This window comes from Typopeltis vanoorti, chromosome 11 (assembly GCF_054136105.1).
Source record: "Typopeltis vanoorti isolate ZY-2024b chromosome 11, IOZ_Tvanoo_1.0, whole genome shotgun sequence".
NCBI classification, from domain to species: Eukaryota; Metazoa; Arthropoda; class Arachnida; order Uropygi; family Thelyphonidae; genus Typopeltis; species Typopeltis vanoorti.
This window is the reverse complement of record NC_143559.1, coordinates 16,277,167-16,302,334: the sequence shown is the minus strand read 5'-3', so window position 1 is coordinate 16,302,334 and position 25,168 is coordinate 16,277,167. Positions and strand designations below refer to the sequence as shown.

The 25,168-nt window shown below is 35.5% G+C and overlaps 1 protein-coding gene across 1 annotated transcript in view; it reads left to right on the top strand.

The window, feature by feature from the left end:
• Positions 1-23,870, top strand: part of LOC150101329 (protein TSLIG3A-like) — a 143,562-nt gene extending 119,692 nt beyond the window's left edge. Inside the window, exon 10 of the mRNA XM_090400022.1 lies at positions 22,771-23,870. Within this exon, the coding sequence (XP_090256148.1) occupies positions 22,771-23,487 (717 nt within the window). The 3' untranslated portion in view covers positions 23,488-23,870. The remainder of the gene's footprint in view (positions 1-22,770) is intronic.
• The last annotated feature ends 1,298 nt before the right edge of the window (positions 23,871-25,168 follow it).

Here is a 25,168-nt window from a genome sequence, read left to right as displayed (position 1 = left end):
AGCTTTGCCCTATTAAGAGAACAAATTACCGCGAGGTGTGTTCTTTTTGCCGACAAAAACAAAACTTTATGGGCGCTAGAGGAAGAGCTTTCAGATATGCTTGGCCATGATCTTTGGACAAATCTTTATGACGTCTCATGCGCTTCGGCAAGAAAATAATTTGAAAATATATATATATATATATATATATATACACATCGGCACCTGAAAAAATACGAAAACCTGATAAAAAATTCTACTTCCTTACCACACCCACCACTCAACAGTGTAGTCAACCTCTCATCCGTAGTTTTAAAGCCTGAAGCACTCACCGCACTTGCATGTGGCCACAGTTTCGCCCTAGCTCCTAAAAGAATACCTGCCGAGGAAATCATGATCCAAATAGAACGTGGGATTTGCAACCTTCCTAACCATATTGCCAACAACGTCAGACTGGATGTAGCCAGTGTTCTTACCAAAGCAAAACCTCCAAAAACTAACTTATCCAAATACGAATATATAGCTCTACTAGAGATGAAGAAAAACAAAAAAATAGTAATCACCAAAGCGGATAAGGGAAACGCCACTGTGGTGCTCAATCAAAAGGACTACAAAGGTAAGCCTAATTAATGCTTTAGTACTAGACCGTACTACCTACCTTCCTATTGAATATAATCCTACTGGCTCTCAGATTAGAACTCTTCACAGACTCCTTAAGAAAGTCACTTCTTGGCCTGTGGAAGTCACTAACAAACTAAAACCTTATAACTCTAGACCCCCCGATTATATGGACTCCCAAAAATACATAAACAAAATGTGCCATTAAGTCCCATAGTGGATTGCATTGTTTCCCCACATATAAATTAGCCAAACATTTAGCCATAACGCTCTCACACTATACTGGCAACACACCATCACACATAAAAAACTCGGCCCACTCTAAAGCCAGTATAGAAAACCTCTCACTCCAATACACTGACATAATGGTAAGTTTTGATGTCTCCTCCCTATTCACTAATGTCACACCCAAAGAAATCCTAGAGCTCATCCAAGCCAAGTTTCCTCCCAATATCTCAGCCCTATTTCAGTTCGCAATGAACTCAGGCTATTTCGTTTGGCAAGGAAAATTCTACAAACAGATAGAGGGGACATCCATGGGTTCACCACTTTCTCCACCCTTGGCCAATTTCTTTATGGAGACCTTTGAAGAGAAAGCCTTAAACTCCACCCCACAAAAACTCACTATTTGGTTTCGATACGTGGATGATGTGTTCACTATTTGGTCACATGGCTCAGATACACTCCACTCCTTCCTAACACACTTAAACAACCAACACCCTAGAGTCCAGTTCACCTTAGAAAAAGAGGAAAACAACACCTTCCCTTTCCTAGACACTTTAATCACCTGCCAGCTTGATGAATCTTTGGTTTTCTCTGTTTACAGAAAACCCACCCATACTGGCAGATACATTCACCAGCAATTCCCCCCCACACACACACACACAACAACACGGGGGTTATAAAAACACTATATAACAGCGCAAAATTAATCTGCTCAGATGACGATGCCCTAACCACTGAAACTAAACCACATCCTCAACACTTTCTTAGCCAATGGCTAAAACCCCCCAAAAATACTAAAACCAGTAACCCCCCCCAATAAAGATTACACCAAATCTATCACCATCCCCTATATCCAGGACACCTCTGAGAAAATAACCAATATCCTCAAAAAATATGACCTGACTTCTTGTTATACACCATATAAAAAGTTGGCATCCCTTATCCGCTCTACCAAAGACCAACCACTTCCCCCTAGACCTACCTGGTGTATACCAGGTCCCTTGCAGCTGCAAACTGTCCTACTTTGGCCAAACAGGCAGGACAGCAAATATCAGGATTTCAGAACACAAAGACTACATACGGTTTCACCAGTAGTACAGCCACTCTGGGCTGGCAGACCATGCCTTAGATACCCACCATGGAATTCGTTGGAAGAAAACTAAAATAATACACCGCAGTAAGTTTAAGTACGAAAGATTATTCAAGGAATCATCAGCAGCTCTAAAAAAACGTTCCAAACTTAAACAAATTTGGATGCATGAAACTACCCCTAATTTGGGAGACTTACATTATGAGAACTTCAGCCCAACGGCCAAGACAACCAAATTAGCCTGCCAGAGGACACCATTGGGACTTTAGGAACAATATTAGTTTCTTGCCTTCTTCCTCATTTGCTTTTGTTAGTGCCTGCGTGCACATACCATATTTTTATGTTCCTGAAGATGGCAACGTGACGGTGCCGAAATATTGAAGTTATTCATTAAAGTTGCCTTTAATTAATATCCTTTATATGCGTTGTTAATTCCTTAAGCTAATTACTAGTTATTATATCTTTCATAGGTTTGTGCCCTGGCATACACTTCTCTTCTTTTGTGATAAAAGTTCTTTTGGGCATTTGCTTAAAAGAACAACCCAGTTTCGTCACAATTAAACACTTGTTCTGGCTTGTATCCATGAATGGTGGTGCGCTCCTGAAGTTCTCTAACAAACTTCTCAGCCTCCTCTTTATTTGCACTGGCTCCTTCTCCATGTCTAATTACACTATGGATCCCTGACCTTCTCTTGAACTTCTCAAACCATCCTCTGCTTCCTTTGAATTCTTCCTCTGCCTCTGCTGTATTGTGTCCTGCCACATTTTTCTTCAAATTTTCAAAAATCATTCTGGCTTTGCTGCAGATAATCTCTTGAGTCATAGTATCACCAGCTATTTGACTCTCATTTATCCAGATCATCAGAAGCTTTTCCATTTCTTCATTCACAGAACTTCTTTGGGATTAAGAGGCCAAGGTCTTCACACCAGCTGCAACGGAAGCTGGTGTGAAGACCTTAATCTCCTCCTCCTTCTTCAAAATTGTAGCTATTTGTGATGATGCTTGACTTCTAAATCCACAATTCTGATTCCGCTTTCATATGCTGAAATTATTTCTTTCTTTTGCTCAATTGTGAGCAACTTTCTGCTTTCCTCGGGTTTGTTGCTTACTTTTTTTGGACCCACTGTCAAGAAAATTTTTTTCACTTTTAAAATTTTTCTCTGAAAAATATAAAAGAAATATGACATATAGCATATTATTTTTATTTAATTAGATAAGAATAGAATAAATGCTATCACACTCACCTCTCACATTCACAGCCACACGGAGCGTGCACTGTACTGACACTGGTATGAGGCGTCTCACATCTCGCTGTCTCGAACGTAAACAACCCAGTCGGGTTGGTGGTGTGTGATGTGGCAGCTCATTTCTTTGTCACACACATACAGATGGAGAATATAAGCTCCTGGAATGGCCCGATCGTTCGTGTTTGCTGCTTTATGTCAAGTGCATCCACTGAAACATTCGTTTGTCGAGTCCGAAAAACAGCGAAAAAAATCTTCGTTAGCTGAAAAATTCATTAGCAGGGTCACTCGTTAGCCAAGGTATCACTGTAAATAATATTTTACGTGAGTAAATTTCAGTATTATAATTTATTTAAATATGTCTGCTCAAGGTATTTCCTTATTGAAACCCTGAAACTTTCATAGTTTCTACATTCAGCTTTGAAATAATGCTGAATCTAATATCCACTTGATTTTTATAAGTTTTGCATCGCCGAACTGAAGCCTTTTGGCTCTTTATTTTAGTAAATACTTTTACACACCGACAAAAAGTTCAGTTATGAAAAATGCACCTTTCTGACGTTTCAAGTTCCTTAGTATGGTGAGAGCTTTTGTTGTCTTAAGGTTTTCTGCCTGGTCTCTGAAGAGAACCAACCAGTTCGAAACGGCTGTCAGCCAGTGAAACCTTGTCAAAAAATGGACCAATTAGAAAGCGAATATGGATGCTTGGGCAGCGTTCATATTTTCTAAACTGGCCTGCGCCACTTTAGTGGATTATAAAAATCTATTTGATTTTTATAATCTATTAAAGATTATAAAAAAAGTATTTCTAATACTACACCTTACTTAACAAACAGGGTTCTCTGGCTGATTTGCCAGAGAACCTTGTAAGAAATAAAAACCCTGCGATTTCTGCATGAGATCAGCTCATTTACCTTCAGGTGGGGAAAAAAAAAAAAAAAAGAAGTCCATACAGGAAGATTCCAGATGTCACAGCAAGAATCAAACTCAGGTCTTTTCCATTCAAAGTGCAATGTCCCATTGTTTTACTAGTTACGCTACGGAGGTACCAATGAATAACTGTCCATAACATTCTTTAAATGAAACATTTTGAGCGCAGCGTCTCCATAAGAATGCCATGAAAGCTGTCTCGTTTTATGAGCTAATTTGCATAACTTCACAAATTAGCCAACGTCTTAGAACCATGCCACTTGTGATATCTGTCACTGTCTGTTGTTATACTCTTCAACTGTTTCAATTTCATTTCAATGTCTCAAAAAAAAAAAGTTCACTTTCAGGAACATATCTCTGACAGTGCTTTTCAGATAGTGTAAACCAGTTAGTTTTTCATAAATACCAAAGTACCTTTGGTACTATGGTATTTATGAATCATGAAACATCATGTCAGTTTCATGATGAATATCAAAAACTATGGAGTGTGTGTAATATTACTTTTGAATGTCATGTTTTTAAAGATGCTTTGATTGATCAAAGAAATATTCAAAATGCTGATTTTATATTTCTCAAATCCATCACTCAGTCAAATTATCCCATAGGGTCACCTCATAATTTGCTATATTCTTCATCATCAAATTCCTGCCATGTACCCTCAAGGGGTGTACAAGATATGACAGTACTACACGAAAAAATTACATCATTACTAACTTCCTATCTACAATTTTCCTCCAAATCAGTCTGTTACTTGTCAAGACTCCAACATTATCAGATCTTATATTTCTATTGTCTAAGGCACTTTGTACCGTATCAATCCACATATATCTTGGCCTTACTCTGGGTCATTTTCCTACCAACCTGGCAGAGAACACTTGTTTTGCTACTCTTTCCTCTCCCATTCTATTTATGTGACCATACCACCTGAGATTAGCTCTGCTAACGCATTCCTGGATGCTGACAATGTCAAGTTCTTTCCTAATATCCTCATTTTTAATATGATATTGCCATTGATGCCATCTGTTCACACCTCTAATCTTTCTCAGGACTCTCATATTCTGCGGTCTCTAGTCTTTGGTTAAGTATTTTACTTCTGACCCAGCTCTCAGATCCATAAGTTAAAACTAGTTTGAACACTGTCTTGTATACAGCTAATTCAGTGTTCCGACTAATTTCTCTCTTATTCCATATGAATTTATTCAGTTGACTTCCCACCATACCAGCTTTGCTGATTCTGTTGTCTATTTCTATATTTAATTTACCATCTTCAGTAAAAATCGTGCCTAAGTAGCTGAAATGTTTTACTTGTTCCACAGGTTCTCCATTCACAACACAATTGACATTTTCAATGATTCTGCCTATTTTCATTGTCTTTGTCTTTTTATTGCTGACCTTCATACCATATCTATTACAACAGCTATTAAATTTAGTCAGAGAATCTTGCAGACTTGTAGCGGATTTATTTAGAAGTATAACATCATCCGCATAAAGCAAAGAGCTGACATTAACATCTCCAATTTTGATATCAGGTTTAATACCACATTCCTTCATAATGTGATCCATATAGATAATGAATAACAGAGGGGATAATGTACATCCTTGTCTCACACCAGATTTAACATTAAACCATCTTCCTGTACTTCCTTCAATTCTAACTGCTGACTCACAACTCAAATAAAGACTAAGTAATGCTTGATATAATGCCCCATCGACACCATATAACTGCAGCGTATTGAATAACTTTTCTCTTGGCACCTTGTCATATGCCTTTTCCAAATCGACAAAACTTAAATACAGTTCTTTGTTATATTCCCATGCTTTCTCGACTATTTGTCGTAAAGTGAAGATCTGATCCTGACAGCCTCTATTTGACCTGAATCCAGCTTGTTCTTCACCAAGCTTTTCTTCCACAATTCTTCTCAACCGTTTCTCAAGTATACTTCCATAGATCTTGCCAGGAACACTCAGTAGGGAAATACCTCTGTAATTCTCACATTCAGTTTTATTTCCCTTTTTATATATGGGTACTATGAGAGCTCTACTCCAATCATCGGGAATTTGTCCCTTTGTCCAGGCTTTCTGAACTATGCAGTGCAGCCACTGTAAGACTTTTATACCACCATACTTCAACATTTCTGGTAGAATATCATCTACTCCTGCTACTTTTCCACATTTCAAGCCTTTGATGGCTTTTTCTACTTCAAGTATGGATGTGTATTCCTGACTGCATGCCTGGTCAGTGTTTTTTATCACTGTGCTGTCATCACTGCTTGTTTCATTTAGCAGTTTTTCAAAGTAATTACTCCATACTCCAAGGATGTCTTTTTCTCCTGTTTTCATTTCACCTTTATCATTTCTAATTCCTTTTACAGCACTCTTTCCTCCATTCCTAAGCTTCTTCAACAACCTCCAGAATATTTTGCCACCTTCTTGATATTTATTTTCTATATTCTTGCCAAAGTCCTCCCATGACTTTTGTTTAGCTAGTTTTACACACTGTTTAGCTTTCTTACATTTGTCTCTGTATTCTTTAAGAGCACAAGCTGACTTATTTGCCAGGAACTTTTGATATGCTTTCTTCTTTTCCTTCACTGCCTCTTTAACTTCCTGTGTCCACCAGGGAGTTCTGATTTTTTTATCCTTGCACACAACCTCACCACATGCCTCTCTGGCAGAATCAATCAATGTTTCCTTCAGAGTTTGCCACTGAATCTTCAAGGTTTGATTCCTGTTCTCAAACTCTTTCATTTTCTTTTCAATAATCTTTGTGTATTTTAGTCTACAGTTCACATCTGATAGCTGCTCAACTTTTATTCGCTTTAAAACTTTCTTACATGTTATTCTTTTCAATATGAAATTCAATTTTATCCTGAAGACTAAATAGTGATCACTTCCAATTTCAAATCCTCTGTACACTCTGGTGTCCTGCACCAGGGAAAAAACATCACTATCAAGAATAACATAGTCAATGAGACTTTTCTTATTCCTAGCCTCTTCTCTCCATGTGAATTAGTGCACATTTTTATGTTGGAACATGGTTTTTTTCATACCAAAAAATATTTCACAGATATAACAAACTGCTTTACCTTTTTTGTCTGTTTTGCATAAAGTTTGTAAATACCGTATTTACTCGAATATAACTTGCCTTCACGTATATCTCGCACTCCTGATTCTACTTTAGGAAAAAAGATATTAAACATTTTTCGCATATACCTCACATGTGAAAAAAGTTTAAATAAGTTTTAAATAGTTTCAGATATTTTGAAATTCGGTTGAATAGAATCACAATTTCAACTCAACAATTGTTGGCTTGCCTTTGTCATTGAGTTGTGCGATCTTATGTTAATACTGCACCAATCATATGCATGTCTTCATCGCTGCACTATTTCTTCTGGTCTACCTTTGCTGCCCATTTCGCACTCCGCTTTCACTTCTCATTAATCATTTGTGAAGGATTGTTCATAAAGTATTTCAAGTCTTGCAAATTACTGGTATTTTTTTGCCTGAAATATGGAGAAACATTCAAGTTACTGCACTGATTTTAATCTCAAAGATCGTATGATTCTGAAATGATAAAATGAAAACAGTAATGAAACTGTTTGTTTTAATTTAATTACAGAAGGATTGTCGTTAAAGATTCAAATATATCGCTTGATGAAGGTCAGCAGCCAATCGTGTAAATAATGTTGATAATTAAAATTTAAATGTATTCATTTTATAAATAATGTGAACAACTATAAATTATAATGTGTACTGAGGATTTAATTATAAACGTCAATTTAGTTTTTTCCTGAAAAACTCTAATTTCCGAAAATCCCCACATATATCTTGAACCACAATTTTTTAAATTTAATTTTGGGGAAAAAAGTCCAAGTTATATTTGAGTAAATATGGTGTGTGTGTGTGTGTGTGTAGAACTTTGTGATTTACCAAGAACAAGTGGTCATCTAATTGTGCTTTTTAATTTCTATGCCTCTAATACATCCAACACTCCTTTATTCATTTTGACAGTAAATAAATCATTAATGAATGAAGAAATCAATAAATACCTCTATGAGACTTTCTGAATCATCAAGTATTTTGATCTAACTTTTTATACTAGCAGTGATTTATTGAATCTATGTATCTGTTTTTGGAGGGATGCATTTTCCACTCTGCCACCATACCCCTACCTGATTTAGTCCTTTCTATTTCAAGGTTCATTCCAGAAGTAGAACTTTTCCATCCATCTTCCTCTGAAATAAAATCTTCATTTCCAACTAGTTTTGAGACCAAATGGATTTACCACTGCAGAGCTTTGACAGGTTTCTCTACCTGTCTTACAAGATTTAATTGATCTACTTCTGTTTACCAAATGTCTACCATCATATCTTCGCCATTCAAGAACAGTGTTCATTCGAAAGAAGATAGATGCATAGATGAAAGAAGGAAGATCCTGTTCTGTTACATCTCTTTCATAAAGTTTTAGTTGAATGTCTGCAGTCATACATCAAACATGATTTTAGACAGAGCCTTCATTCCTTCAGAAGACTATTCTGAGAATATATTCATATTCTCAGAATAGTCTTTTCACTGAAATGAGACACTGTCACTGTCTTTGACAGTGTCTCCTTTCAAGCTATACTTTGAGTGCTGTCTTTTGCAGGATATCCAAAATCCTTCCTTACCTACATAGAGATTTCCTCTGGAAATTCCTTACTTAAAAATCTTAGTATGTATTGCTGCCTCTAGAACTTAGTGCATTAAGGATGATTACTGATGTACCTCTGGAGGAGTGCTTGATGGAGGAACACTGATTGTGACTTCCTCAGCTGAACAAAGGAGATGGACTGATTGAATTTTTGATTCATTGATTGAATGGTTGCACCATTCAATCAATGGAGCTGCATTACAAGAATCTATGCACATTCCTTCTCAGCATAGTGGATTATGGATGGAACATGCTTCCTGCCTGGTTTTGAATATACAGATTTAATTAGGACAAGAATCAAATTTGTTTTGCTAAAATGAAATACCGTGACTTGGCATAATGAAAAGAATTATAAAAATTGAGGAAAACTGAAAAAAAAAAAATATGAATGTAGAATTTTTGCATAAGTATCATAGACATCGTCAGTACAAGATCAGAGAATGGCAAATAAACAGTAGTAGACAATTCTAAAAAGTACCACCTGAGTATCATAGCTAATGTAAGATAACTAAAAAAAAAGCTCAATTTCTTAACTTATTTAAAAAAAATAAATAAATAAAAATTTAAAAAAAAAATATATATATATATAAATAAATATATACATAGACAAAATAAAGTTAGTAGTACTTTTTAAATGTGTAATTTTTCCTATCTCCCACACAGGGGAAAGGATTTTAAAGATTCTTTCATCAAAAATAAAAAGCTTTTAACAGTTACAGTATCTCTGCCTCTTCAAATACAGAAGAAATAACTCGCATTCCTATCTCTAATATGCATGGAATTAGTGAACGCATAATGAAAGTTTTCAAACCACTGAATATTATTATTAAGAGACACCTCCAGGAAGTCGAGGACTCATTGGGGGAGGCCACATACTACACGACCCAGCTATCATACTTATTCTGGAATTCATTCACACTACCTGCACACACACAACATCCAATGGCAATTCATTCCAATCACACACCACCCTATGAGAGAAAAATCTAGATCACACCCCATCTTGGCAGCATTAATTCTTAGATTCCAAGGATTCCCTCCTGTTCTTTTCCCACCCTCAATAAAATGAAAAATTCCATCAACTGAAATCCTGTATGATCCTTTCAGAAGTTCGTAAGTCTCAATCATATCACCCCTCTTTCTCTTGTTTGCTAGTGTCTGCAGTCTGCAAATTCTCAATCTGTCTTCATAATCAGTATTGTACAATTCTGATATCATGTTTAACACTCTCCTTTGCACTCTCTTCACTCTGTCAGAATCACAGCGAAACCAGGAGACCAGACCTGTGTGCAATAGTCCCACGTGGGGTGTTACCAAGGCCTTGTAAAGAGGCAAAATAACATCCTTATCTTTATATGTGAAAGTTCATTTCAGCATTTGAATTATCTTTTGAGGTGTATTTGCAATCTTTGCTACATGGCCACTGAACTTCAACTTGCTATCTACTAACACTCCGAGATCCCTAGCATGATCGGTTTCTTTTAGCATAATCCAGCCAATATAATATGACATGTGATATCTAATCACACCAAAGTTGCATGACTTTGCATTTACTGACATCCATTTTTTTCATGCCCACAATTCCAGCCTATTCAAATCATTCTGCAAGTATTGCATATAAGCATGATTCCTGAATCCCCTACTTATCTTTGCATCATCAGCAAATAGCCATATGTCACCTGTCAGATCCTTCCCAATAACATTAATGTAGAGATTGAATAACAGTGGACGAAGCACTGATCCTTGTGGTACACCACTGGTTACCTTAAATCTTGCAGACTCGCATTCCCTGTATACCACTTTTTGATACCTGTCAGTCAACCATCCTCTTATCCATGCTAATATTTTATAACCCAAACCTATATTCTCCAATTTATGCAACTCTTCCATGCTGTATTCTGTCAAAAGCCTTAGTAAAATCCAAAAGTATCATGGTGTATCCATTCCTCTTGTCTAATTCAGTGGTAACATTATTGTTGAACAAGTTGCTAAAACATGACTTTCCCTTAGTAAACCAATGCCGTTCATTGCAAAGTAGAGATTCACTGTCAACCCATTTCTGAATGTAAGCCCTAACCAATTTTTCCAAAATCTTCACCACCACTCCTGAGATACTGATTGGTCAACATTTGGATACATCAGTCTTTGCACCACTTCGTACAATGGGATTGCCATATGTTCTTTCCATTCCTGTGGAATCTTCCCTGTTCTGACTCAAATTATATAGCCTTATCAGAGGAATAGTTATTTCAGCTGAACATTCCATGTTCAGCTGATATCCATCGGTCACTATTGCTGAATTCTTATTCAGTTTGTGCAACAGTTCTAATACCTCCTCTTCATACACCTGGGTTTCTTCATTCAGTAAAGAGGTCGCAATGAACTCAATGTTGCATACTCCAGGTTGATAGCCTTTTAGCAAATTGGGCATTCATTAGTTGAGCAATCTCTTCTGCATCTGTCTTCTCACCAACTGCATTTAAATGAGTTATTCTTTCATATACATTCTTTCTTTTACTTGCAGAATATCTATAGAATCCTTGTGGGTTGTCTTAGCTGGCAGAGCCAGTTTCTTTTAATACTCAGACTTAGCTTTCCATGCAACAGTTGACTATTCTAACCTGCTTCTTATAATTTTCATAATGGACATCGTCCTTATGCACACGATATTTCTTCCATATCATCTGTTTGTTATGAATCTTTTGCTTAATAAGATTACACATTCATTTGACTTTTTTATTTTTATTTTTTTTTATTTTTCAAACTCTCGGGAAACATTCTGATATTGCATCATTTAAGTATTTTTTAAATGCTTCCCACGTACTGTCAATATTTTTCCCATCCAGCAACCAATGCCATTCTGCTGAACTCCGTATATATATATATATATTCCTCAGTTGGTCATAATTTCCTTCTTCATAGTTCAGCATGTAACCTTTTCTAGGTGGAACATTCATAAACTTAGTCACTTTCCAAGTGAGTAATGCTTGATCACTGTCACCATCTGGAGGCAGAATAGTTACATCTTTTACTGAAACACCATCTGATATTTCTTCCATATCATCTGTTTGTTATGAATCTCTTGCTTAATAAGATTACACATTAATTTGACTCCAACCATATTTATTCTTCAAACTCTCAGGGAAACATTCTCATATTGCATCATGTATCATCATCAAATTCCTGACATGTACCCTCAAGGGTTGTACAGGATATGATAGTACTACATGAAAGCTACTTGTCAAGACAAGACTCCAACATTATCAGATCTTATATTTCTATCGTCTAAGGCACTTTGTACTGTTTCAATCCACAAATATCTTGGTCTTCTTCTGGGTCGTTTTCCTGCTGACCTGGCAGAGAACGCTTGTTTTGTTAATCTTTGCTAGCCCATTCTGTTTAAGTGAGAATCACCTAAGATTCACCTGAGATTAGCTCTGCTAACGCATTCTGGATGCCGACAATGTAAAGTTCTTTCCTAATATCCTTGTTTTTAATATGATATTGCCATTGATGCCATGTGTTCATGCCTATAATCTTTCTCAGGACTCTCATACCTGTGGTCTCTAGTCTTTAGTCAAGTGTTTTACTTCTGACCCAGCTCTCAGATCCATAAGTTAAAACTGGTTTGAATGCTGTCTTGTATACAGCTAATTTAGTGTTCCAACTAATTTCTCTCTTATTCCATATGAATTTATTCAGTTGACTTCCTACAATACCAGCTCTACTGATTCTGTTGTCTATTTCTATATTTAATTTACCATCTTCAGTAAAAATCGTGCCTAAGTAGCTTAAATGTTTCACTTGTTCCACAGGTTCTCCATTCACAACACAGCTGACATTTTCAATGATTCTGCCTATTTTCATTGTATTTTTATTGCTGACCTTCATACCATCTCTATTACAACAGCTATTCAATTTAGTCAGAGAATCTTGCCGACTTGTAGCGGATTTATTTAGAAGTATAACATCACCCGCATAAAGAAAAGAGCTGACATTAACATCACCAATTTTGATATCATGTTTAATATCACTTTCCTTCATAATGTGATTCATATAGATAATGAATAACAGATGGGATAATGTACATCCTTGTCTCACACCAGATTTAACATTAAACCACCTTCCTGTACTTCCTTCAATTCTAACTGCTGACTTACAACTCAAATAAAGACTAAGTATTGCTTGATATAATGCCTCATTGACACCATATAACTGCAGCGTATTGAATAGCTTCTCTCTTGGCACCTTATCATATGCCTTTTCCAAATCAACAAAACTTAAATATTGATTTGTTATTTTCCCATGCTTTCTCGACTATTTGTCGTAAAGTGAAGATCTGAATCCTGACAGCCTCTGTTTGGCCTGAATCCAGCTTGTTCTTCACCAAGCTTTTCTTCCACAATTCTTCTCCACCGTTTCTCAAGTATACTTGCATAGATCTTACCAAAAACGCTCCGTAGGGAAATACCTCTGTAATTCTCACATTCAGTTTTATTTCCCTTTTTATATATGGGTACTATTAGAGCTCTACTCCAATCATCGGGAATTCGTCCCTCTATCCAGGCTTTCTGAACTATGCAGTGCAGCCATGCAGCCACTCTAAGACTTTTATACCACCATACTTCAGCATTTCTGGTCGAATATCGTCTACTCCTGCTACCTTTCCACATTTCAAGCCTTTGATGGCTTTTTCTACTTCAAGTATGGATATGTATTCCTGACTGTATGCCTGTTGAGTGTTTTTTACCACTGTGCTATCACTGCTTGTTTCATTTAGCAGTTTTTTAAAGTAATTACTCCATACCTCAAGGATATTTTTTTCTCCTGATTTCATGTCACCTTTATCATCCTAACTCCTTTTACAGCACTCTTTCCTCCATTTCTAAGCTTCTTCAGCAACCTCCAAAATATCTTACCATCTTCTTGATATTTATTTTCTATCTTCTTGCCAAAGTCCTCCCATGACTTTTGTTTAGCTAGTTTTACACAGTGTTTCGTTTTCTTACATTTGTTTCTGTATTCTCTAAGAGCAAAAGCTGACTTATTTGCCAGGAACTTTTGATATGCTTTCTTCTTTTCCTTCACTGCCTCTTTAACTTTCTGTGTCCACCATGGAGTTCTGATTTTTCTATCCTTGCAGACTACCTCACCACATGCCTTTCTGGCTGAATCAATCAATGTTTTTCTTCAGAGTTTGCCACTGAATCTCCTGTTCTCAAACTCTTTCATTTTTTCTTCAATAATCTTTGTGTATTTTAGTCTACAGTTCACATATGAGAGCTGCTCAACTTTTATTCACTTTAAAACTTTCTTACATGTTATTCTTTTCAATATGAAATTCAATTTTATCCTGCTCAAGACTAAATAGTGATCACTTCCAATTTCAAATCCTCTGTACACTCTGATGTCCTGCACCAGGGAGAAAACATCACTATCAACAATAACATAGTCAATAACACTTTTCTTATTCCTTGCCTCTTCTCTCCATGTGAATTTGTGCACATTTTTATGTTGGAACATGGTTAGTAATAACCAGTCCATGTCCTGAGCAGAAATCCAACAGATATTTACCATTATTATGAGCTTTGCTCTTTTCTCCAAATTTTCCCAAGATATTTTTGTATATGTCTGACAATCATTTCCTACTCTGCTATTTAGATCCCCAACAACGACAAACTTTTCCATTTTCATTGTGTCAGTTGGTTTTTCTAAAGCATCAAAAAATTCCTCCACTTCTACCTTAGTAGAACCTTCTGTGGGACCATAGGCACAAATAAGTCTCATTGTCCAATTCCCCATTCTGATATTAGCCCACATCACTCTACTTGAGACTGCATGCCATTCAAGAAGATTAGCCTCGTATTTTGTGTTGAATACTATGGCTATTCCTTCTTTTCCTTGATTGTCATTTCCTGAATATGACATTTTGTATTTATTGCTCAGAAAGATTTTACTCAGAATTTACTGCTACCTAATCCATATTTGGTGATGCATTGCTTCATGACTAGCAACCGATCCATCAGCTCTGTAACACACCACACTATATAACTGATAATCTGTCTATTCTTCCTAAAAATGCTGTACCCTTTACACTCAATACCAGTTAGTGTGTCTGATTCCAATAACCAGGTCTCAGTAATGTCTACAATCTGAGGTCCCAACATATTGACTAAGGCAACAAATTCTTTGTTTCTGATACTTTTAGCATTTGTGTAGACATAATAATCTGCTGCATGTTCTTTTGTATATTCTTATCTGCAGTCTGCATGACACAGTTGGACAACTTGCAGATCTCTATCCTTTTGTAGTGTATTTTACATGTGGCCATCTTTGCATGTTTGATGAGTCTGAACCAGAAGAACACGATCGAAATCGTTTTTTTCCTCATAATCATTTCCATGTTATTGCCCATTCCTTCCATTATAATGACTCTCATACCAGTTATTAGTTTTTCAAGACTTCTGATGACAAACTCATTCAGGTGTAGGCTGTCCCTCTTATACAAATCTAATCTTCCCTCAGACTCACTTCACACATCCATAAACTCACATCCTTTCCTTCTACATAGCCTATGCATCGAATCGTTTGCCATCATAGTCCTTAATTCATTTTCATCATATTGAGTTAATGTACTTATTATTTTCACTTTCTGACTGTCTTCACTCTCACCTCTTCCAACAACTCTTTCATTTCCTCTCTCATACTGAACTTATCTAGTTAAGTCATTAGTACCTACTACAGCTACGATCTCGTTTACTTTTCTGTTCTGTTTTTGAATTGCTTGCGTTATTTTTTACTCCAGGAAAGCTTGAAGTTATAACCCGCTCATCAACAGCATGTTTTATGACAGAGTGAGTCCCTATACCAAATAACACCTTCTTTTTATATTTTTTCTTTTTTTAGTTAACTTACATTAGCTACTCAGGTGGTGGTTTTAATTGCAATTCTGTGATCTTGTACTGATGATGCCTGTGATACTTAGACAAAAATTAAAATTCTACGTTAATAAAGTGTTTATGCGAGTTTTCCTCCATTTTTATAATTCTTTTCACAAGAATTAAAGCTCTGCCGATTAGAGCTTCTATAACTCATGGAAGAAGTGATGACAACCACAGAGTAGGATTTCACAGTATAAAACTTTGGCTCATGTTGCTCATTGTTTTATCGCACACATGGAGTACATGTCAGAAGACAAAATGCAATAGTGTAGATTATAGAGAATAGGTTGAAGAACAAAGGTTGGATAACAGCAGTAGAACCCCACTTTAAGACTAACATTGGATTAAGGAAACCTGACCTTGTAGGAAAGAGAAGATAATTTAGTTGTTATTGACATCATTATTAAGTGGTGGGTGCTGGGCAATAACCCACCCCACCTCCAACATGAGAGTGTTGCCTACTATGCTGATATGCTGAAAACCAAGACTTGGTACAGCTACTTCAGAAAGAACACCACATCATACCAAAATTTATTTACCTCTGCAACTGTATCTTTAAAAGGTGTGTGGTGTCAGTCTGGAGTTGGATAGCACAGAATATTTTTGGGACCTAGGCCTGTTTTGGTTCTACATGTGGGATTATAGTATGTAGCACTGTTTCAGTGTGAAGTGAGAAAAAAAAAAAAACATCTCCAGTAGTAAGTGGGATGGTAATCTCACCCCAGCTAGTGAAATTCATCTCCCACATAAAGATGATCACAGACATCAATGCTCAGATCCCTGTGTTATAAGTTTTGTGACCTCTTGTGTGGAGTTGATTTAAAAGTTATTTCAACCAAACTGGTGACCTATGTTAATTTTTATTATTATCAGAGTTCCACAAAGTTATGACTCATATTTGCAGTTCTGCCTTACTCATATAATATTTATGAATATTGCATCCTAGTCATTTTTCTCTCCACATAATAAATTACTAACTACAGGCAGTCCTCAACTTATGACGGGATTCCGTTCCAGCGTTTCCGCCGTAAGTCGATTCTGACATAAGTCAAGGACTTATGTCAGAATTTCTGTTATAATATTTTCATAAATTAGGTTGCTATTTAATTTAAAATGGTTAAAAATGTATAAACTTACATAAACATTTATAAATTATTTATTAGCATGTGCATAAATAAAAATAAATAAACACATATCAGAAATGATGCACTTACTTTAAATATTAGTTAACATACACAAAAAACTTATTAACGGTGTCTTTAATTAAACAGGTGAGTAACTGTCACTCATTTGGACGATATGGTTATTTCTCACGATCGGAAGTAGTTTTTTAATCAGAAAATTGGTTAATGTTGTCTGTTGGGTTTTTTCTTCATATATTTCGCAATAGCATCTGACTGCTTCTCGAATTTGCTTTTCGACTTTGGCTAAGCGATCAGTGTCTTGAACCATATTTTCGAGTAGCCGAAGTCCTTGATTTAGTTTACTGTAAAATACTTCAGCTAATCCTTTTACAGTAAATTTTTTTAATTTCTCTTCTTCATCTTCCTCATTATTCCTTTCTTCTTCTACAACTATTTCGTTTTGGAAAATCAAGTCTTGATCAGTCACACTTTCTTCGTGATCTGCTAATTCTTCTATATCGATAATATTGATTTCTAAATCCAGTTTTCTTGCAATTTCAACGCTTTCTTCACCAATTTGCTCTAACATACTTTGCTCATTGTACTCTTCAAGTGTCTCCTGCGGTAGTAACTTCTTCCAAATTCCTCGCATGCATTGTTCTGATACTTCCTTCCATGAAATTCCAATGTTCTGAATACATTGGTTAATATTGTAATTTTTCCAAAAATCGCGTAATGTTATAGCATCATTGTCCATTGCTGTTATTGCTCGAGAAAATGTAGTTTTCAGATAATGTCTTGAATGTAGCAGTCGAACCTTGATCCATAGGTTGAATCACAGTTGTTGTATTGGGTGGTAGGTACATCACGTTTATATTTTCATTCAAATTGCTGATGTGAAGAGGATGTCCTGGAGCATTGTCAAGCAGCAATAGAATTTTAAAAGGAATTTTTTTTTTTTTCCCAAGACAGTAGGCACGTATTTCTGTAATAAAACAATTTAAGAACCAGTCTTCGAATAAAACAATTGTCATCCAAGCCTTAGGATTACTCCTTATTCTTGTCAATGTTTTTCAAAGCTCTGGGATTTTGTGAACGGTAAACAAGAAATGGTTTTAATTTAAAACCAGCAGCATTTCCTCCAAGAAGAATCTTAATCCTATCTTTAAATGCCTTAAAACCAGGTGGCGATGTAGCTTCTCTGTGAATGAAGTTCGTTCTGGCATTCTTTTCCAGAACAGTCTGGTTTCATCTACGTTAAAAATCTGCTCTAGCAAATAGCCTTTATCTTTAATCATCTTTTTCAGATTTTTCTTGAAAATTTCGGCACTTTCAAAATCGGAACTAACAACTTCTCCCGTTATTCGTATGTTATATTCGTATGTAAGTTAAATCGACTTTTGAATCGATAAAACCAACATTTACTAGCATTAAAGTATGTTCGCCGTATTTATCTTCTTGTTGTTGTTTCCTTAAATTGTCAAATAGGCTGCATGCTTTTGTTTGAATCGTAAACAAACTGAGTGGAATATTCTTGTTGATTTGATCATCTATCCATATATTAAAAGCCTTGTACATTTCATGTTAATTGCCTCTTTAGCTGCCTCCATTATTCTTGATTTATCTTTTATGATTGTTGAAACAGTTGAATGCGATAGTTTTTTCTTGTGCTATTTCACTGACTTTGTTTCCTTTGTCATGTACTTTAATGACCCTCATTTTAAAATCTAAACTTAAAGCTTTCCTCGCCTTCTTTTTTATGTTGGAATTTTCATCAGTAGTTTTACTTCTCTTAGTGGACATGATAGGATTACGACGAGATACAAAAATTGCAACGAGAGAAACGAAACTTCGACTGCTGATTAGCAACTAACATGCCAAAGGCTGTGATAAGTTAGAAGTGGGTGAATCATAGCAGCAACTATTACGTATTGGCGATAGGCTTTGCTTGTCGACTAATGGCGACACTGCGATGCGTATACAAAAGCAATGTGATATATGTATGTATATGCTGGCAGCAAAGTTAAATTAGAGAATTTATAAGAATAATAATTTTTGGCCGTCGTAAGTGTGAGTCGTCATAAGTAGAGGACTACCTGTATAGTACACTCTATAAAGATGAGAGGTCTTTATACAACTTCCAGGAATGGTCTTTTGTTTCTTCTTCTTCATTGCACCTGTTATATCCTCTGTAAATAATTTCTTTTGTGTTTATCTGATAAGTTCTTTTCACATTTCTATCCACTTTTTTTAAAAATATTCCATGACTGATGACTAAAGCCTTCCTTACCTGCAGATTTTCTTCAGTGTTTCCACATCAACTAAAAAAAAAAAGAGGTGACCAAATCTGTATTGCAGGAGTGTGTATCTGAGCATGGCAGTGGATGAACTTTCATGTTCACACAAATCCCTTCCCTACATTCTTTTTATTCTGGCACCTTTTATTTCCTGACTCATTATCCTTCCACTTCCTTTTAACACTTGCTCCCTCAAATAACCATCAAATTCATTTAAATATATCCTTGATCTCTCTCTCACTCTCTCTCTGTTCACAACAGCTCCTCTCAAATGTATCCACTTGTTCACACGCACATTCTTAATTTCATTATAACCTATTTTAGTGCTCTTTAATTCCAAAATATAGCAATGATTTCACTGAAATCATTTTTATATTTATGTTGTTATACTGTATGTGATCGTATGGTAGTGAGCAAAGTGGTAAGAATACAAAGTTCCTATCCTAATTGATTTGTAAGAGGTCTACTCCTATTCTGAAATTTGGTGTTGAGGTTCACCTTCAGATTCAAGAAAGGACTTACTAATTAACATTGAACAGTATAATGAGTAACTATATAATACAAATAAACAATCAGCTTTCAACACTCAGAATTATTACAATTTCTAGTAGCATAACAAACTTATTTAGTGCATATAACCCAACTTTCCACTTTTAGACCTGTAGTCTAAATTAATCTCAATCTAGGACTTTGATGTCACTTTAACCTTATCTGCAGATTTTCTCTTTTTTAGTTTAAAAAACAGAGGTGACCAAATCTGTATTGCAGGAGTATGTATCTGATCAAGGCAATGGATGAACTTTCGTGTCTTGAACTTTCATGTTCACACAAATCCCTGCCCTACATCCTTTTTACTCTGGCAACTCTGACAAATTCCTGGCTCATTATCTTTCCACTTTAACTTGCTTCTAACTATAATAATTGCTGATAGAGAACTTAAAGTTCTACTACACAAATTAGTCCACTACACATTTAGATAACATAAATGCAGGTACACATGCTGAATCACTGTTTAAATAGGAGGTGAATTCTGCTGTGCTAACACAATTCGATACAAGGAAAATATCAGCTAAGTTACACTATGGGGATTGAACATGATTCTGGAATACTAGCATGAAAGACAGTACTGTCTTCTGGCCTTCTATATGCAAATTATTCTATTGACACTGATTAGTTTAGAGACTAACTTTTTATGCTCTCCTCTACTGCTCTTCCTTTTGTGTTGGCTTCTAAGCTTCTTTTTCTTCTGTGTTGCATGCTTCATACTACTGCTGTATTGTATTCCATTGGCAATATACCATATACTGCTCCTTTCTATTCTTGTCTCCATACTGCTCTTACTTGTGCTTTTATGCTGGCTGCAATAGAGGGTTCTCAATATGAGATCTATGTAAGGATTTTGACTTCTTGACTAGATTCTAACAAATACGATGTTATGATCCTGTTAATATCTAAGAATTTCTAACATGTTCTTCTTATGCAGTTTGAGATACACACAGCTTGGCATGAATGCATAATTTCATTCAACTTCCACATACTCATGTAGTTGCTATCTTTTGTACTGTTTCACTTTCTCACCATTCTTCATGAGAAAAATCTAACTCATTCTCTTGTCAAGGATGATTATCCCTCCCCTGAGGTACTTCTATAACACAGTTGTGAGGATAATGCAGTACTCTGATCTTCAGTTTGGAAAGACTTATGTTTGAATGCCTGTTAGGAGACAAGGAACCTTTATAAAGACATTTCATCCCAAGGTGAGTTAGCTTATCTCTTATTGAAGGTGACAGGATTCCCTCCTGAAAGCTTGGGTTTTCATCCTATAAAATAGGGAAACTGAATGGAGAATGCTCATTTAACAGATATAATGTACACTGCATTTTAGTTTTTAGTTGCTTTGGCTGTGAAACATGCTACAAACCTCTATCTATACTAAGAACAATCTGCTCTGTATCTGACTTTGAGATCTCTAAAAGGAACAGCATTCCTTATTAACTATTTGGAGCAGCATTTCTAAATAGTCATTAGGAGACCAGTCTGTGGATAAGGAGTGCATTTGTTTAGTTACCCAGTTCCACTTGTGTAGAAGTCATTTGGCAGCTTCTGCTATATGGCTTTATTGCATTTAGATGTTCAACAAATATCACCATTCTTCTGAAATTCTTGAAAGTTCCAGTTAAGGACCACATAATTATAAGAACCTGTTAGTTCTATACTTCTCTACAATAAATGTACCTTATTGTACACTTCTGTTTTTTTTTTTTTTTTGTAGAAATACGATGAGACTTATTGAAACAGAACTAACAGGAATTGAATCTGGTTAAAAAATGGCTTAAAAATGATGCATGAGGACATGTATTGTATGCTTCTGGATTTTTTTTTTTTTTTAGAAATATGATGAGACTTATTGAAACAGAACTAACAGGAATTGAATCTGGTTAAAAAAAATGGCTTAAAAATGATGCATGATGGCATATACGTTTATATATTCATGAAATCTGCAACATGATATCTTAGTTTTTAATGCACTTACCTTTCATGAATTTTTCTGACAAAGTAGTTATAGCTCATACATAGAACTTCCATTTTCTAAGAAAGTACAGGATGACCTTCATGTAGGTGAGCTAATGTTTTCTTTTCCACATTTTTAACATTCTGAAATGCAGATCTCAGATCATTCTCTTTGTCCTACATTACATTAAGTATTTCAGAAATTTTTGTCTGTTAGGATTACTGTGCCTTGTATTCCTGCTTATTTTTTATTTATTTATTTATTTTTTTAAGGGGATGGGGGGTGCAAGATCTTGTTGATTGTCTTGTACCTATTTTGAGATAGCATGCATATTTCGAGATTTCCATAAGTGATGTGTTTGGAAATCTTTCCAAATATCACAATCATCCCTTGATTCATGATGAGTGAGCCATGGGAAAAAATGACAGTGGTGGATTCTTGTATATAACAAGGACGTTTTCTTCTAAGTAAGGCATGGAAGTCATTTTGTGCAAATCACTGTCGTGATGTGTATGGGAGGAGTGATCCTAAATGATATTTGGAAATCTCTCATTAGGTATCTTCATATGCCAGATTTCAACTTTTTCAGCTAATCATCTCTAAACAATGCTAGAAAACTGACTAGTGCTACCCTTCATTGTCTCCATATGGTTTCATAATTTATATTGCAACCAAATCAAGAACACTTTTTCTTGTTGATTTACTTTGTTTGCAAACCATACATTTATACTTTTCCTATATGGTGAAGAAGCTACAAGTAATCTGGTAAAATTAGTTGGTTACTTTTAACTTTGTATATTTTTAATTTCCAATGACCAAGTAAAACCCCAGTTTTTTTCCTCAAACAACATTAGATGTCACACATCCAATAAGAATTTCATGTCTTCATATTCATAGGCATTATAACATATATATGAAGGTTACCTTACACCCATGCTAGAACAGGAGACCACTGTATTGTTATTCTAATAGGTCACTATTATAAAGAACAGTTACTAAGTATGAAATCATTTTACTTGAATTTGATCATAGTAAAATGTCTGAAACTGGTGGTTTGAAAGATTTTACTTTGCTGTTTGTTTAGAAAGCATTTAGTTCTGTGTACTTTTTTTATTCTAGGTGCCAGATAGAGGGGGCCGACCTGAGGAACAGCAACCACCACCACCAGAAATGCCAAGCTGGCAAAAAAGACCAGAGCCTTCAAGAGGTGGATTCAGTGATAGAGGTAGCCGTAATCAGAGTGGATGGACCAGTGGAGGTGGTGAGAGCCGGCAGAACAGTGCTGGAAGTGGTAGTAGTGGAAGTCGTAGAGGTGGTGGAGGAGATAGAGGTAATCGTGTACAGGGTGGTGGTTGGTCCAGTAGCAGTAATGATTATCAAGGTGGCGGGTATCAACAGGGTAGTGGTGGATACAGTAGTGGAGGATATCAACAGGGCGGTGGAGGATATCAACAAAGCAGTGCTGCTGGATACAATAGTGGATATCAACAAAGTCATGGTGCAGCATATCAGCAAGGAGGATATGGTGCAGTACCAGCATACCAGCAGGGAAGTGGATATGGTGGAGTTGGATTTGGTGGGTATCAACAGACTGGATTTGGAGGCTATTCTCAGGGTGGATATGGAGGAGGATTTGGTGGATATTCACAAGATGGATACCAATCACAAAATAATTATCAGACTGGATCTTCACATCAGCAGCAAAATAGTCGTGGTGGAAGTCGTGGAAGAGGCGGTCGTGGAGGAAGAGGGGCAAGAGGACAAGGGAGAGATAAGTACAGTGGAGAAGGTCAGTATAATTATGGACAAAGTCAGTCATCATATAGCCACTATTAATTTATGAAATAAAATAATCAAATACGCCAGTAAGGAATTCTGATTCTTCTTACCTCAATGTGGGAATCTCAAAAGTTTTTTTTTTTGAATATTTTGTTCAATAAGCAGATTTTTGTTTATAGTGACTAATTTGGAATTTATATTTCTTTGTAACTGAAGAAAAAAAATAAAAAACCTGAATAAATTTATTTAAAAAAAAAGTGTGGGTTTCCAGTGTGGATTTGCAGTCTACTGTGCAAGGTCTTCCATTCTACTGCACAGGTATATAGAATTGCCTTGAAATTAATGTATTACTGATGTTTCATAAAAATAAAAAAATTACATCAAATGTTTTACAACTTGTAACAAGAATTTATTTAATAAAAACTTTTGATTTACCCTCATTTGTATTGCATGTTGTCCATTGTTCTAAAGAACTTGCATTTTTATTCATTTGAATAAATATTTAAATATACGGGTCTATTTTAAAACAACGAGATATAATTAGCAGAATAGTAAATTTCCTTTTTTTTTTTTTTTTTTTCCTCTCTCATTCTGATACTGTGAATTAAAAAAAAAAAAAAATAGTGCATAACTGCCCTTAAAACTCTGTATATGGTGAGAAGACAGATGCACTTATATAATGTGCCAATATTGAAATGAGATAGTTTAATGGTGTTAACTGGAAATCTAAAAATCTTAATATGTAAAAATGCATCTATAAAAGATTTATTTTAATATAATTGTAATATAATAAATTTTGGATATAAAAACTGTCTGCTACTTATTCACTCTAATGAATAATCACTTCATTATCATGACATTTTTTCACTAAAATATAAACATATTGAATATTATCATTTAATGTGAAAAGTAAATTCTTAATACTATTTATGAAAAACTTTGAACTTTCCATTAGATTAGTGAGAAAATTGTTTTTCGTTTTTCAGGACAAAAAAAAAAAATTGCTAATTGAAGTAGAACTATAAATGGGATCCAGAATTGAATAAAAATTTAAATTTATAAGATCAATTTATAAGACTTCCTTGCTCTTTTCTGAGAGTTGTATTTGGTACACAAAGCAGAAGCAAATGACTTTTGTGTTGAGTATTTTTGTAGCATACAGAATTTATCATCCCTATATGTAACATATGCAGTTAAATTTCTGTGCTACATGGTCCTTTTTTTTTTTTACTGAAGTATTCAGAATAAACAGTGGCAAAGCAGATGTCCTTCAAATAATCCTTACCTTTTTTCCATTGACTTTTCAGAAGCTTCATAACATGCAGCATTTCTTAAATAATTAAAAAATTTTACCAGTATGTAAAAGTGCCACCTTCATGGTAACATATGCTATACAGATGTTATTGTTGTCTGCTAGATTTAATTAAAATGAACACAAAAACATTGCACATGTAAGAGAAGTAACCACTAGACCAAGCCTGCCCATTGCAGAGCCTGTGTAGCTCAGTGGATGTGGCGTTTGCACACCATGGCGCTTGGCTGCATGAAGGAAGACTTGGTTTCGAGTCTAGTCGGCGACTAGAGGAAATTTTTCTAAGCCTTTTTTCGACTGGTTCCTGAGTTAGTCGATCTCTGGCACAGCAAGCTGGTTTTTCCTCCTGGAAGTTCGGGTTTTTCGTCCTGTAAACTCAAGAAAATCGACCGTAGAACCCACATTATTTCAGACATTAAATATACT